The sequence below is a fragment of the Helianthus annuus genome, chromosome 17 (assembly GCF_002127325.2).
Source record: "Helianthus annuus cultivar XRQ/B chromosome 17, HanXRQr2.0-SUNRISE, whole genome shotgun sequence".
NCBI lineage: Eukaryota > Viridiplantae > Streptophyta > Magnoliopsida > Asterales > Asteraceae > Helianthus > Helianthus annuus.
In genome coordinates this window covers 49,150,064-49,164,147 of record NC_035449.2, presented here as the reverse complement: position 1 = coordinate 49,164,147, position 14,084 = coordinate 49,150,064, and the positions used below count along the sequence as shown (strand labels likewise).

The 14,084-nt window shown below is 38.5% G+C and overlaps 3 protein-coding genes across 3 annotated transcripts; 1 reads left to right on the top strand and 2 right to left on the bottom strand.

The window, feature by feature from the left end:
• The first annotated feature begins 248 nt into the window (after nt 1-248).
• Nucleotides 249-1,647, top strand: LOC110921503 (prohibitin-3, mitochondrial). The gene is made up of 2 exons (XM_022165839.2): nt 249-839; nt 1,103-1,647. Exons 1-2 carry the CDS (start codon nt 390-392, stop codon nt 1,493-1,495), a joined length of 843 nt encoding a protein of 280 aa, XP_022021531.1. The 5' UTR covers nt 249-389; the 3' UTR covers nt 1,496-1,647.
• A 2,879-nt stretch (nt 1,648-4,526) lies between these two features.
• On the bottom strand, nt 4,527-7,040 carry LOC110921707 (glyceraldehyde-3-phosphate dehydrogenase, cytosolic). The gene is made up of 9 exons (XM_022166052.2): nt 6,727-7,040; nt 6,527-6,627; nt 6,011-6,126; nt 5,805-5,904; nt 5,581-5,727; nt 5,332-5,490; nt 5,117-5,259; nt 4,858-5,031; nt 4,527-4,780 (listed from the first exon to the last, which is right to left on the bottom strand). Exons 1-9 carry the CDS (start codon nt 6,752-6,754, stop codon nt 4,738-4,740), a joined length of 1,011 nt encoding a protein of 336 aa, XP_022021744.1. The 5' UTR covers nt 6,755-7,040; the 3' UTR covers nt 4,527-4,737.
• A 1,592-nt stretch (nt 7,041-8,632) lies between these two features.
• On the bottom strand, nt 8,633-11,753 carry LOC110921008 (F-box protein SKIP14). Its single transcript, XM_022165271.2, has 2 exons — nt 10,625-11,753; nt 8,633-9,481 (listed from the first exon to the last, which is right to left on the bottom strand). Exons 1-2 carry the CDS (start codon nt 11,354-11,356, stop codon nt 8,936-8,938), a joined length of 1,278 nt encoding a protein of 425 aa, XP_022020963.1. The 5' UTR covers nt 11,357-11,753; the 3' UTR covers nt 8,633-8,935.
• Nucleotides 11,754-14,084: the final 2,331 nt, after the last annotated feature.

The following is a 14,084-nucleotide window of genomic DNA, read 5'->3' as shown; positions in this document are numbered from 1 at the left end:
ACTGGGTATTAATACCCGGACTCATACCCAGTTCCAATGCCGGGTAATACCCTACCCAGGTACATAGAGTATGATTTTTCTCCTCAGTACTCGTACATGAGCCATATCCAGTTTTTTTCAATGCCCGATTTTCCAATGCCTTATCATGCCCGAAACCGAGTCTATATCCGAAACCGGGTATTAAAAAAACCCCGATTTATGCACCTCTATTGGGCATCTAGCCATCATTCTGTGGACTGTGCAATAAACGGGCTTATTTGTTAAATAACCCATTAACCCTTACTAAACTGAGCCTATACGAAAATCAAGCCCAACCCATCTCTAAACCCCGAGATACAGTCCTAAACCCACACTCCCAAACACTCTTCCCTGCAAATTCACCTGAAAAAATGAGAACAAATCAAACCACCATGACATTCCTCACCAATCTCGCACGCGCCGCAGTCGGCATCGGAGCCACAGCCGCCTTCGCCGACTCTGCCCTCTACACCGTGGACGGCGGTGAACGCGCCGTCCTCTTCGACCGTTTCCGCGGCGTCCTCAACAACACCGTCGGCGAAGGTACACACATCCTCATCCCATGGCTCCAGAAACCCTACATATTCGACATTCGCACCAGACACCACACGTTCTCTTCAATCTCCGGCACAAAAGACCTCCAAATGGTTAACCTAACCCTACGCGTCCTCTCTCGCCCAGAAGTTAACCAGTTACCGTCCATTTTTAAAACCCTAGGCCTTGAGTACGACGAGAAGGTTCTTCCGTCGATCGGTAACGAAGTTTTGAAAGCTGTTGTTGCACAGTTCAACGCCGATCAGCTGTTAACGGATCGCGCACAGGTTTTATAAGACCTCTCAAATCACCAATGTTTTCACAACCGGACGTAAGAACCGGCTGATGTCGTAAATATTAAAAATAAATATGGTAAAAATAACGAATTTAATCAATGTCCGGTTGGACCTCCCAAATTTATGGTTGAACTCTCGGTTTCCGGCCTGTCCAACCACTCGGTTCCCGGTCCAACCGGCTGGTCTGGTTTTGAAAACACTGGATATCAATATTGTTACAATATCACATGTTAATATTCTCAGTATTGTTACAGGTTTCGGCTCTTGTTCGCGAGAGTTTGATCCGTAGGGCTAAGGATTTTAATATTGTGCTTGATGACGTGGCAATCACGCATTTATCATACGGAGCGGAGTTTTCAAAGGCGGTGGAGGAGAAGCAGGTGGCGCAGCAGGAGGCGGAGAGGTCGCGGTTTGTGGTGGCGAAGGCAGAGCAGGAGCAGCGAGCGGCGGTTATTAGGGCGGAAGGGGAGAGTGAGTCGGCGAAGATGATTTCAGAGGCGACGACTGGGGCGGGGATGGGGTTGATAGAGTTGAGGAGGATTGAGGCTTCTAGGGAGATATGTTCTACGTTGGGGAGGAGTGGTAATGTGACTTATGTTCCGGGTGGTGGGAGTCAGATGCTTCTCGGGCTTAATTCTTCACGTTAAAGTGGTGCGATGAATGTATGTTAGTTGAATAAAAGTGCAAGTAAGAGTTTGGATTTCTTGTAGTGGTGTAAGGTTTTGGTTTTGAGTTTATTGGTTATTCTTTGGTTGGTAAGGATCTGGATATGGTAAATAATATGGTTTTCGTTGGTTTATTTGGATTTGATGACTCAGGGTAGAGGGTATAATCCTCGGGGACTTGTGCGGGGAGAGTATGTCACCGATCGGTGACTATACCGTGTGTTTGTGGGTATTCGGTGAGGAGGAGAGAGGATGGGTATTTCGGTGAGTGTTTACCGAAAATGGGGAGGGAGAGTGATTAAGAAAATGGTGGGTCCCAACCTCTTTTAACCAATCACAGTTTTTTTATTTTTTAACCTACTCAAACACCCTAGGGTGATTGACCATACCCCCTGATTGAGTGCAAAATGGGGAGTGGAATGGGGAGTTGACATGACATAATATTACTGGGTAAGATTTCACTCAAACACCCTAAAGTGTTTGACTATACCCTCCACCCTCATGTTTGTTATGTGATGCAAAATGTGTGCATGGTTGTGATTCTTTACTTTGCATGGTTGTGATTCTTTACTTGGAAAGGAGGCTTTTGATTGAAAGTTCAAGTGATCACGTATGGTATGTTGCATATGCATGTGTCCATAATTTTGTAATCTTTTATGTGGAGGACAAAGCCACATGGTCTACGTGGCACCTATGTGGCAGGGTGAGGGTTTTGCCCTTGCTCTACTCCTTGCAGTCTCAAAAATGATACGCCTAAATAAAAAGCATGGGTCAATTTGGTCCCTTGGCGCCTCGAAACCTAAACGGTCTGCAATGTGCGGGTCACGTTAAAAGCATTAAAAGAGCGCATTAGCCTTTGTAAGTTTGACACACTAATGTAATGAGTTTTAATTCACATATTCAAGACAAACGCGTTAATATTACATATGTTTAATCAATATTAATAAGTAGAACTCGAAAAATTACATCAGTTGAAGTTGAACATAATTTTTAAATACATAAATTAAATATCTAGTCTGCATCGTTGTCATCAAGTGGTAGTGCGTAAACATGTTCCACCAAATCAGAGTGTAGGTCGTGGTGCGTATATTGGTTGTGTAACGCCCACATATTATACTCTCATCAATTTCTTCAAATTCCTCACATTCCAGAATCATGTTATTGAATACGATGAAAGCATACAATATGTTTCTTATATTTTTGGTGACGATGCTCGTGCTAGGTTTTACACTATGTGCCAACGTTGCTTCATGACTCCAAATGTTCGTTACACATCCTTTCTTGCAAATTTTTGAGCCGCCTTAAGTTTCTTTCGTTTTTCATCTTCCAAATTCTTGCAAATTTTTGAGCCGCCTTAAGTTTCTTTCGTTTTTGAGCCGCCTTAAGTTTCTTTCGTTACACATGTGAACAATTTGATAATTGTTGAGCATTCGATATATATTCTGTCAGCAACATAATTCTACTCCTGAAACCTCAAACGAAGACCAGCCACTCCGTTTATGATGCTATTGAAAAGCGGTAACTGATCAAAAACATTAACGTCATTATTTGAACCAAGAACACCAAGAATGCATGCCAAATCCATATATCATGTCACACCAACATTATTGTCAGATGTGGTTAATTATCTGGCATGTACTGACCTTGCCATGCGTTAGGACAATTTGCCAACTCCAAAGGCATACAATCAATGCTGCCAAGCATTTCGGGAAATCTATATTAACTTCATGAGCCTCATATAATTGTTGAATGTCACCCCCACGTTGGTATACGCAAGTACTACTGGTTGTAGAGCTTCATGGCAATTCACGTAACATAAATACTTTCACGTCACGTTTGTTAGACATCTTCAAATAATCATCGCAAGAATTGGTGTCTGTGTCGTACTTTGACAAAATGTTGACGAGTGTTACTATTATCTTCTTTTAAAAGTAGTCTCGATATAGTTTGCATTATCGACTAAACCATTGTTTCAAACTATTTACAACACAGTACGTAAAAAAGGTAAGGACAAGCGAGAGAGTTACGCCCCCTTGTGGTATCTAGATATGTCATCTTAAAACCTGAAAGGTTTGCAATGCATGGGTATCAACTATCAACTATGCATCAAAACATATTAAACCCTTTCTAAGTTAGTTTTACATGATCACCATTTGGTGGCCAACCTGGTAATTTTTTAAGGGGGCGGCTACCGCCCTCCTTCATGAGTAGGTACGCCACTGTCAAATCATGACAATGATGCATTGGATTATGTAGGTTTCGAGTCTGTGGTTTGATGGTTTTTGAGTAGGGAAATCATGTCAGGTTTGCGTGTTGCAATTGATGACCAAAACACGACCCATGCCTTTATTAGTGTCAAATACGTAAACTCTAATATACTAATATAGACACACTTAAAACCATATAACACGAATACGGTCTATTTAACCCTTTTTATCTAAACGAGCTATAACTGGTAAATCGGTTAGAGCTATCAACCTAAAACACGAAATAAAAGTGAGCATCTTCGTATAAAGTTTATCAATGGAGAAAGATATGAGAAAGTGGAACACTATCTATCGTTGGTATATTGTTGTTTCTTTTTTTTTTTTTTTTTTTTTTTTTTTTTTTTTTTTTTTTTTTTTTGAAAGGTGTGAATTATTCGCAAATCTCGGGAGGTCTAGCATACGTTGTCTTAATCGGGCCCGCGCTAGAGAGCCCCCTCGCACAATAGATCCCCAATTTAAACCCCTCAATGAGAAACCCCTATCACCCAGACTCGAACTTGAGACCTAGAGGAGAAAACTCACCCGGGCCCATCATAGGTGGAACTTAAATACCCGTGGCCACCACTAGTGCACCGGTGATGGTTGTTATATTGTTGTTTCTTAGAGAGAATATTTGTGCCAACTACTTTATCCTTGAAGATAAAAATGACCATTGCAAATCATAGGTGAGTCAGTCATCTTTTAGCATTTGGATCATATTTTTGATAGATGTTTGAGATTATATTATATTTTGAATACACTTGTAATTCTGAAAGAGAGCCCTTGATTCGCTATAGGAGTTTCTCGTTATTGATCAAAGTAATAAGTAAACCATCGCGTTTAATCAAAATTGTGAACAACAGAGTGTTGCAAAGTGTAAAAAACAAACTATTCAGCTCTACTTATTCCCCAAATAACTCCATAACCATGAAGCTGAATCAATCTGCATGCAATCGTAACTCGAACATCATCAACAGCTCAAGACTTGGCCATATGACGGATCAAGTCAACAACACGGTTACTGCAACACATAACAACCCAACACTTCAATAAACAACTTATGCCACAAAAACAAGCCCAAAATCAAGAAAACCATACCTGTATCCCCATTCGTTGTCATACCACGAGACAAGTTTCACAAAGTTGTTGTTCAGAGCAATACCCGCCTTCGCATCGAATACGCTCGACCTGCAGTCACCCACAAAGTCTGTAGACACAACATCATCCTCGGTGTATCCTAGGATTCCCTTCATACTCCCCTCTGCCTCAGCCCTGCACAACATAGTATTAATCCCGACAACAAATGATTTAAACAAATACTTAAAAAACGTGATTTATATAATTATCAGAATCTTACTTGATAGCAGCCTTGATATCATCATATGAGGCGGGCTTCTCGAGCCTAGCAGTAAGGTCAACCACAGATACGTCAACCGTAGGGACACGGAATGACATCCCTGTAAGTTTCCCATTAAGGGCAGGAAGGACTTTTCCAACAGCCTTCAGAAAAGAAAAAAAAATCACTCATGGAAAAAGTTACGGTACGTTTGTATATAAAACTGCACACGGTACCTTAGCAGCACCCGTACTGCTGGGAATAATATTGAAAGAAGCAGCTCTTCCACCTCTCCAATCCTTCATTGATGGACCGTCAACAGTTTTCTGAGTTGCTGTGATGGAGTGAACAGTGGTCATAAGGCCTTCAACAATGCCAAATTTGTCATGTATAACCTGTATTATAAAACCAAGAACGTTAAACGTCAAACACTTATCATCAGAACTTCACAAGCATGCTGCAAGTAACGAAGTTACGCAACCAACCTTTGCCAATGGAGCAAGACAGTTAGTGGTGCAGCTAGCATTAGACACAATAGTGATATCGGATTTATACTCTTTTTCATTTACACCCATGACAAACATGGGAGCGTTCGCACTTGGAGCCGAGATCACAACCTTCTTCGCACCTCCCTAATTAACAATTAAACTATCTCTCAACAAACATGTATTCATTTGCATCAAACCTGCGATAAATTAAGATTAATAACCTTCAAATGAGCAGCAGCTTTGTCCTTATCTGTGAAAACTCCAGTTGATTCCACAACATACTCAGCTCCTGCTTCACCCCACGCGATTTCCTCCGGGTTTCTGCACATTAGTTAAAGATTATTAACATGATTCGGTTAAGTCAGTTCCATGTTTGGTGAGCTGCAAGGATGGAGAATCGAATCAAATCAAATCAAACCGAACTTACCTGCAGCCAAAAACAGTAACAGGTTTATCGCCGAAGAGAAGAGTCTTGGAATCCTTAACTTTGATTTCACCCTTCTTATATTGGCCATGAACACTATCATATTTGAACATGTAAATCTGAAAAAAAGTAAGCATTTACAAACAACTGTGAGCACTCTTCCTAATCTAGACGATTATTTCAGCTTCTGCATAATTTGATTGAAGCAATCACTGATTTCAAAGCTGACTCACGGTTTAGTTTTTCTATATAAAGTGACGCCGTCTACCCTTTTCGTTAATTCAATAATATAAAAGTTGATTATTTAGATCCATACCGCTACGAACCGAAGCGATACCGTCCGGTGTCATGAGATACCGAACCGATTCCAACCGAATGACAACGGTGCCAGTATCGATCTTATCCGAACCGGTACCGGTATTCATTTTTATGTTTTTCAATGTAAAGCACTTGTCGATATCATACAAAATTGGTGTGATCTGTTAAATCTACAGAATAATGTCATATAATAATATTCACCATGTAGTCAGTGGTAATAAACGGATCGTTAACGGCAACAAGTTCAATATCATCGCTCTGTAAAGCAACTCTGGCGACTAACCGTCCGATTCTTCCGAATCCTGTACGAACAAAATTAAAAACAAATCAAAAAATTGCATAAATCAAATCAAACCGAATCGATAATCGATCAGAAATAAGGATTAAGGATGAGAAATAACCGTTGATTCCGATCTTAATCTTTGCCATGATGTAAAGAGATTGGGTGTAGAAAGGTAGGAAGGAGTGAGTGATAGAAATGAAGGCAAATGTGTATGTAGATATAGTGGAAGCTTCAACGGTAGGTAGTGAAAGGCGGAGTTGCCGGTGGTTTGAATTGAATGTAGGCCGTGAGCTTCGTTCTACGTGAAGATTGTTCCGGCGGGGTTGCCGGAGATTGGAAGTTTCAGATGAGTCCCTTAAGTTATGGTACTTGACAGCATTTGACCCCTCAATTTTTTTGTAGCTTTGTTTAGCGACATGAAATTTAACTTATACGGATAAATTGTGTTTGTTTGTATTCGTTTGTTGATGAATACTTGTTTATAGTGTTCGTGTTTGTTTATTGAACTAGATAACAAAAAGTGTTTTATATCCATTCGATTATTAAATATAAAACGTGTTGTCAAATGGGTTTGTAAACGTTGGTTGGTTTACAACGCTATTGGCTTTTGTATCCTTGCTAGTTACAAACGAATAATACTAACAAGTTTATCGATATTGTGTTCTTAAAAATTCTCAAGAGCATCTTTTCGATACAAAGGATCTAGTTCTCTTTTCTATTTATTTTTTCATTTCCGTAGTTTTAACATTATTTGTCGAAACAACGAGCCGGACCGAGCCCGAGCTCGACCAGGCTCAAGCTCGGCTCGTTAGGTTTTTATGAAGCTCGAGCTCGAGCTCGGCTCGGTTCGAGCCTACTTCTTTGAGCTCGAGCTCGGCTCGCGAGTAAAACACAAAGCTCGAGCTCGGCTCGACTCGGCTTTAACTATTTTGAGAACAACCTTAAATGAGCTAAAAGCTCGGCTCGAGCTCACTTCAACATCGCTTAAACGAGCCAAAGCTCGGCTCGAGCTTGGCTAATCAATGTTATCATCATTATTAACATATTATATATAAAAAAGTTAAAATTTTGTATGGGCTCGTTTAGGCTCGCGAGCCTAACTAAGCTTTGTATTTCAGGCTCGAGATCGGGCTCTATAACAAAACGAGCTCTATTTCAGGCTCGGGCTCGTTAAGGCTCGGCTCGTTCGAGCTTTTAACCGAGCAGATCACGAGTAGCTCTCGAGCCTCTGGGCTTGTTTACACCCCTAAGCATATCCTAATTCGCTTGTTGTTTAAGTTTATTTTACTTTTCTAATATTCATTTTGTCACATGGTAAGTGGATTCATATCCCTGTTTACCTAGAGATCCAACGGCTGAATTTTGCCCTTGACACACAACCCCAGGACTACACAGTTCTTGTCATCCCTCCAAACTGAGTTCTACTCACCCACAGTCATTTGGCGGTAAAACCACCGGTGTACCACCATCGTCACTCCCCTTGCATGAAATTGACCAAAATAAAAGTCAAGTTGCAGGTTTCTTAAACTGATTTGTGATCATGATTTTCGGAAAAAATGAAAACAGACTCGACTTCTGATGTTGATGTGCTGAACCACCACCATCACTCCCCTCTACCTCTATACCACCAACGCCAGTGCGACGTATACACGCCCCGTCACCGTTCCACCTCCATACCGCCTCCGCCGTCCGATCTCTTTCATCCTTGCTCTTTGGCGCCGAACCCTGCCAATTGACTGTGTCAGGCTGTCTCACATCTCTTTATCTCTCGGTCTCTTTTTTTCAAATAATAAAGGTTGATGGCAGAATAGTAAATAACAACCTAAATCTGGTCAATTGGTACACTGTTCATAAGATCCTACGTTATTTGTTATATATAGAAATATTAGTCGGTATGCATATCAGATGTAGAAGTTTCTCAGTATAGCATAGGCTGGAGTTCGAGCCTCACTAGAGGCTAAACAGGGTAATTTTAAAAGGGGTTTAAGATTTATCCATTCAAAAAAATTGTACAAGTTACTGAAGAGTTTCAAACAAAAAGCATACATGCATTAACATTACAATCTGGCCTAGATCACCATCGTTACAACTTTCACAAGTATAAATCAAATTACATTCACAGATAACTGATTTCTTTTCAAGAATCTCCCAGTTTTTTAAAGAATCCACCAAGATGGTCACTCAGTTTACATGTTTTCATCAAAAACCAACCACCAAATTTCTTCAACTGACACTCGATTAAAATCACCTCAAGCGTCTAGTTTTCAGTTACTAGCAGATACCAACAGACCAAAAACAGTTGGAAACCATAAACAACTGTTTACCATCTACCCATACAAGCAAAAATGATAACTTGCTTGTTGACGCTGACGTTGACGGAAGCCACCAACACTAATATCCTCGTCTTCGCAGCAGTCTGGAAACCTCAAAAACCGTGTTAAACAATCCAAACAAAGCAAATCCAAACAAAACGTTTCGATATAATCCCGCTCATTAAAGCAGCACCCACAACTAGTACACCGAGGTATGCAGAATGTACACGCCCTGCAGTTATTATGTTTCCCACCACAACTTGCTGCTGGACAATCGTAAACTTGTCTGAGTTGATGGCATTTTGGGCATGCTTCTATGTCGATAGGACGGTTATCATCGAATGAAAGATATAACTGACCACCATGAAAGAACCGTGGTTTAGGTGAACCAGGCTTGTTTTTGTTGTTTAAGGATAATAGTTTATTTAATTCTTGAAATTGCTCCATTGTTATGCTATGCAGCCCGCCTATTCGTAACTGTTTGATACTACCTCCCCCGGAAGCTTTTATATTGTTCAAGAGACCTTCCATACTTAGCCCATTACATCCCACCACGTTTAGCTGCATAAAAAGTTATTAAAAGCGATAAAAAAAATTAATTTAGAACTTTCGTCCAAAGGTTTGTTTTTTTGCATCTGGATCCAAAAGGTTTGAAATCTTGCCATTTTCATCCGGCTCGTTAACTCCATCCATTTTTCTCTTTTAAGTCAGAGGTATTTTCGTCCTTTTTTGTTAACCTAAAGGGCAATTCGGTCTTTTTCACTTTACGTACAAGCATTTTGCATAACGTACAAGTATTTAAAAGACCGAATTGCCCTTTAAGTTAACAAAAAAGACGAAAAGACATCTGACTTAACAGAGAAACTGGATGGAGTTAACAAGCCGGATGAAAATGGCAAGATTTCAAACCTTTTGGATCCAGATGCAAAAAAAAAAAAAAAAAAAAAAAAAAAAACAAACTTTTGGACACAAGTCACAAAACTAGCCAAACCTCAGGGATGAATATGGCATTTTATTCATTAATTAATTAAAAAATGGCAACAATAGCCAAAAGAAGTTATATACTAGGTGTCTAGATGCAACAAAACTTATCATCAAATGGAGTAATATTTTCCTTAAATTTGAGAACTTGCCAACATTTTTGCAGCTTCGAGTAGCTAAAACATGTCTAAACATAATCTCTTGCATCACAGTTTAGAGCGTGTTTGGACGTGTGTTTTATAAGAGATTATGTAGTATTGAGTATTCAGAATTAGAAAATCAAGTTGTAATAAAACATGGTGCAGAAAATAGATTCTAAATGAACTTTTGTTGCTTGAAGTTCTTTTTATAAACATAAAGCCCCGTCAAACTAGAAAGCTGGGGTCAAAGGTAGAAACCAGTGGAAGCTTGATTCGAACCTGAGACCTCTGCTAGAAGGAATTGGTTGCTTACCATTGCGCCACCCCCTTGAAGGTTTTGTTGCTTAAAGTTGTAATAATCATTTTTGACATATCAAGTGTTTGGAAACATTTGATTAATTAGAAAAGGAGTAAATAAAGGCATATAAACAACTTTAATCCACATTTTAATAATCAATTTGGTTTCTTGCTAGTATAAAGCTGGTTACGCCCTAAATAATCGGATTAGAAGATTACTCAAATACAAATCCAAACAACCCTAAATAAACACGTAAAACATATAAATATAAGCTAAAATACTAACCTTCATCAGCCCCAGATTTTGCTGAAAAACATGCTTGAGACCCATATCAGTAATCTTTAAACACTTGACAAGACTCAAAGACTGAAGACTACCATTCGCCCTATTCGTAATCCTCAAAAGCGAGTCATCAGTAAACGATTCCCCAACCGGTTGATCAATGCTTATATTCCTCCATAGCAACGGATCATGACGAACACCATCCCGAAACGACTTACAAACTCTTTCAACCGAAAGCAAATCCCTTATTCCCAAATGCCCAAGAGCCAAAAACAAAGCATCATGAGGCTCACCAACCTCAACCTCAACCTCCTCATCACCATCTTTCTTGATCAAGCTCCCGACTTTTTTCGATATTTCATCAAACAAAAAGAACCCATTTGCATCATCTAAACTAATCTCATCCCCAATTATTTTTTCACTAAATTGAACATATCCAATATCCTCCTCATCAACCTCTTGAACCCACCCCCTAATCATTGTACACCCACCACTTACATTCATCTCAAAAGGGTCAGAAGGCAACTTATTAATAACATCATCCTTCCATTCCCCATTCAAATCCAAATTCAAACTCAAATTCAAATTCAAATTCAAACAATCATCAAAAGATTCAAACCCCATATCCTCATAATCATCCATACTGCACCAATCGGTCCAAGCACCAATCTTTATTGGAGAAAACACATAATCTTGACTACAAACTGTACGATCACATAACAAATCATCACCCATGAAGAACAAATGCTGGAAACAATAAACCCTCTAATTAAAAACAAATCTAGGGTTGAGGAAATAACGGTTATTACCGACAAAAACTAAACGAATAGGTGGATGGAAAAAGCTGAGATTTTTAAGGGGGGAAGGAATATAAACGAAAAGGGGTTTGGTTTGGTTTGATTGATGTGAAAGAAAGGAAGGAAGAATGGATGAAATTGGGGGTGGATTAAGGGGTGGGGTGAGGGTGATTATTATTATTATTATTATTGTGGGAAGATAAAAGAAAGAGATCTGACCTCATTGGAGATTATTGTTGGTGTATGTATTATTGTTGCTATGTATGTATATGCGACTATAGGCGAAGGGAAGCCATGAGCATAGTCAAAGCTCAATGGCGATACCTCCATTCTCCATGGAGATTTATATTATAAAAGAAGGAAATAACACCTTGTTTTTTATTCTTATTTATCCTGAATGAGCTTTTTAAGGTAAAGTTCGATTTTTAAAAATTTTGTCATTAAAATAAGAACTAAGATAAAGTTAATTAAGACTTCTTATATTGTATTAGATATTTATATTTAGTTATTATATTAATGAAACGAAGGTTGAACGGCATAATCATATTATTGAGCCATGTTTTTTTACACTTGTTGGATTCTCATGTTGCCACGACAACAAAGGTTGAACGGTATAAACATATTATTGAGCCACGTTTTTTTACACTTGTTGCATCCTCATGTTGCCACGGCATTTCTTCTCTTCTTCCCCAATGTCATCACTACTTTCTTTCCCTAACACCATTTCACGCTCACTTTCCACCGTCACCATGAATCTCGGTGAAATGTTGTCGTCTTTCGCTGCTCTACTTCCACCGCCACCGCTTTGCCGATTTTCATCTTGAAATTGTTTACCCAAATTCAATCATTGTTATCTACGACAAGGAATCCGTATTTTCATTTGATTTAGGGTTTCTTCCTCTTTAAAATTATGATGCAGTAAAAATGAATGAGTTCATTCTCAATGGTGTGTTCAAGTACTCTTATCTCGGTTTAGCGATTTCGTTTTTGATAATTCTAAGGGAAAAAAAAGACTAAATTTGACCCTGGATTTTCATTTCTTTTAAAACAATTAAAACTGATATATTGTGTGTTTTTACATTGACGAACAACAATAATTAGTTTTACGAATTTCAGCTACTTAAATGATCTCAGAGTATTCACATTGAATTTCTTATTTTCATTCCTATAAGTACACTAAAAATCATTACTTTCTCTCTCTCTCTCTCTCTCTCTTCAATTAAATAATATTTTTATACATTTATCATTGTCTTTTCTCTTTCCTTCACTCACAACCACTTTCAAAAATATTAAAAAAAATTATAGGGGCGAACAATGTTTCTCGTATATTTGCAGATAAGCAGTATCATTTTCTCTCTCATCCTCTCACAACTATTTATAACTGTTCCTTATAATATAAGTAACTTGCTCACAAATAGATATATGAGAACCATTGTGAAGGCTCTTAGTATTAAGTAACTATCTTTATATTCATCAAGTTCTTTTATTGTATAAAAGAGTTATTGTGACGTTATTGCACATGACCATGTGCGCTAATCCTTCTAGTTATGTGCTTCACCTCACTTTCATTGGATCCGTATCTGGAAGCACCTTAAAAAGAAATATTGACTTTGTAATGTCCCGTATTTTTTCTTTCTTTTTTTATTTTGATGCAATTCGTACTTTCTCTTTGATTTCTTGTAATTCTGAGACTTGATTATAATAGAAATTATCTTTTATATTATTTTGTGAAACAAATTCTTGCATAATGCATAAACATTCACGGATACGCATTCAATTCAAAACCACACAACACATCAAAATTTTGTTTTCTTTATTTCATAAGTGTTATTATCAATTACATGCTTGCATACACTTTAAACACCCAAAAAACATGCAAAACAATGAATTTATAGCATAAAATAACCAACCAAACAAGTTCAGGGACTAAAATGGAATTTTCGAAGGATTAGACGATCCTTGTGGACCATATACACCCCTTTGCGGTCCGCGAGGGGTGCACCTGACTGCAGAATCGCGAATCAACTTGTATTTTTGAATTTTCCCTCCTTTTAACTCCCAACCAACTCCTTTAATACCCCAACCACTTAAGAAATACAAACTCCTAACACCTCCTAAACACTTTCACCACTCCTAAATCTCTCTCAATACTCTCAAATCTCTAAATTCTTCCACTTTGGGCAGAAAACTCAAAGACCAAAACAGTGAGTTTTGGCTTCTTTCTTGCACTTTTCTTACTTGTTTTCTTCTTCCTCATACTTGGAAAACCTTTAGGAGTTACTTGTTTACCAAGGTAAATGAGGATGGTCAACCACCATTTTTGATGTCAAAGTTGGGATTTTTCTTAAGGTTTATGTACATGTTTTCATTCTTTGTTTTTTGGAACTTCTTCCAAACCAAGTCACCAACAAGTTTCCATGTTGAGGGACTTGTGTTAAGGTTTATTTCCAGAAACTTTGAGATTCATATGCCTCCATTTTATATGTTCTAAGTCTCTAAATAACCCACAACCGTCTATGTGAGTGAAACCAAACCAAGTCTCCAAACAAGCAATGTTGGAAGACTTGTGTTAAGGTACAAATGGTGATGTTTTGGACCTTGGTTCTACAACTAAACTTCCACCATCCCGCACTTGGTTACTTAGCAAAATAGTTAGTTTAATTAAG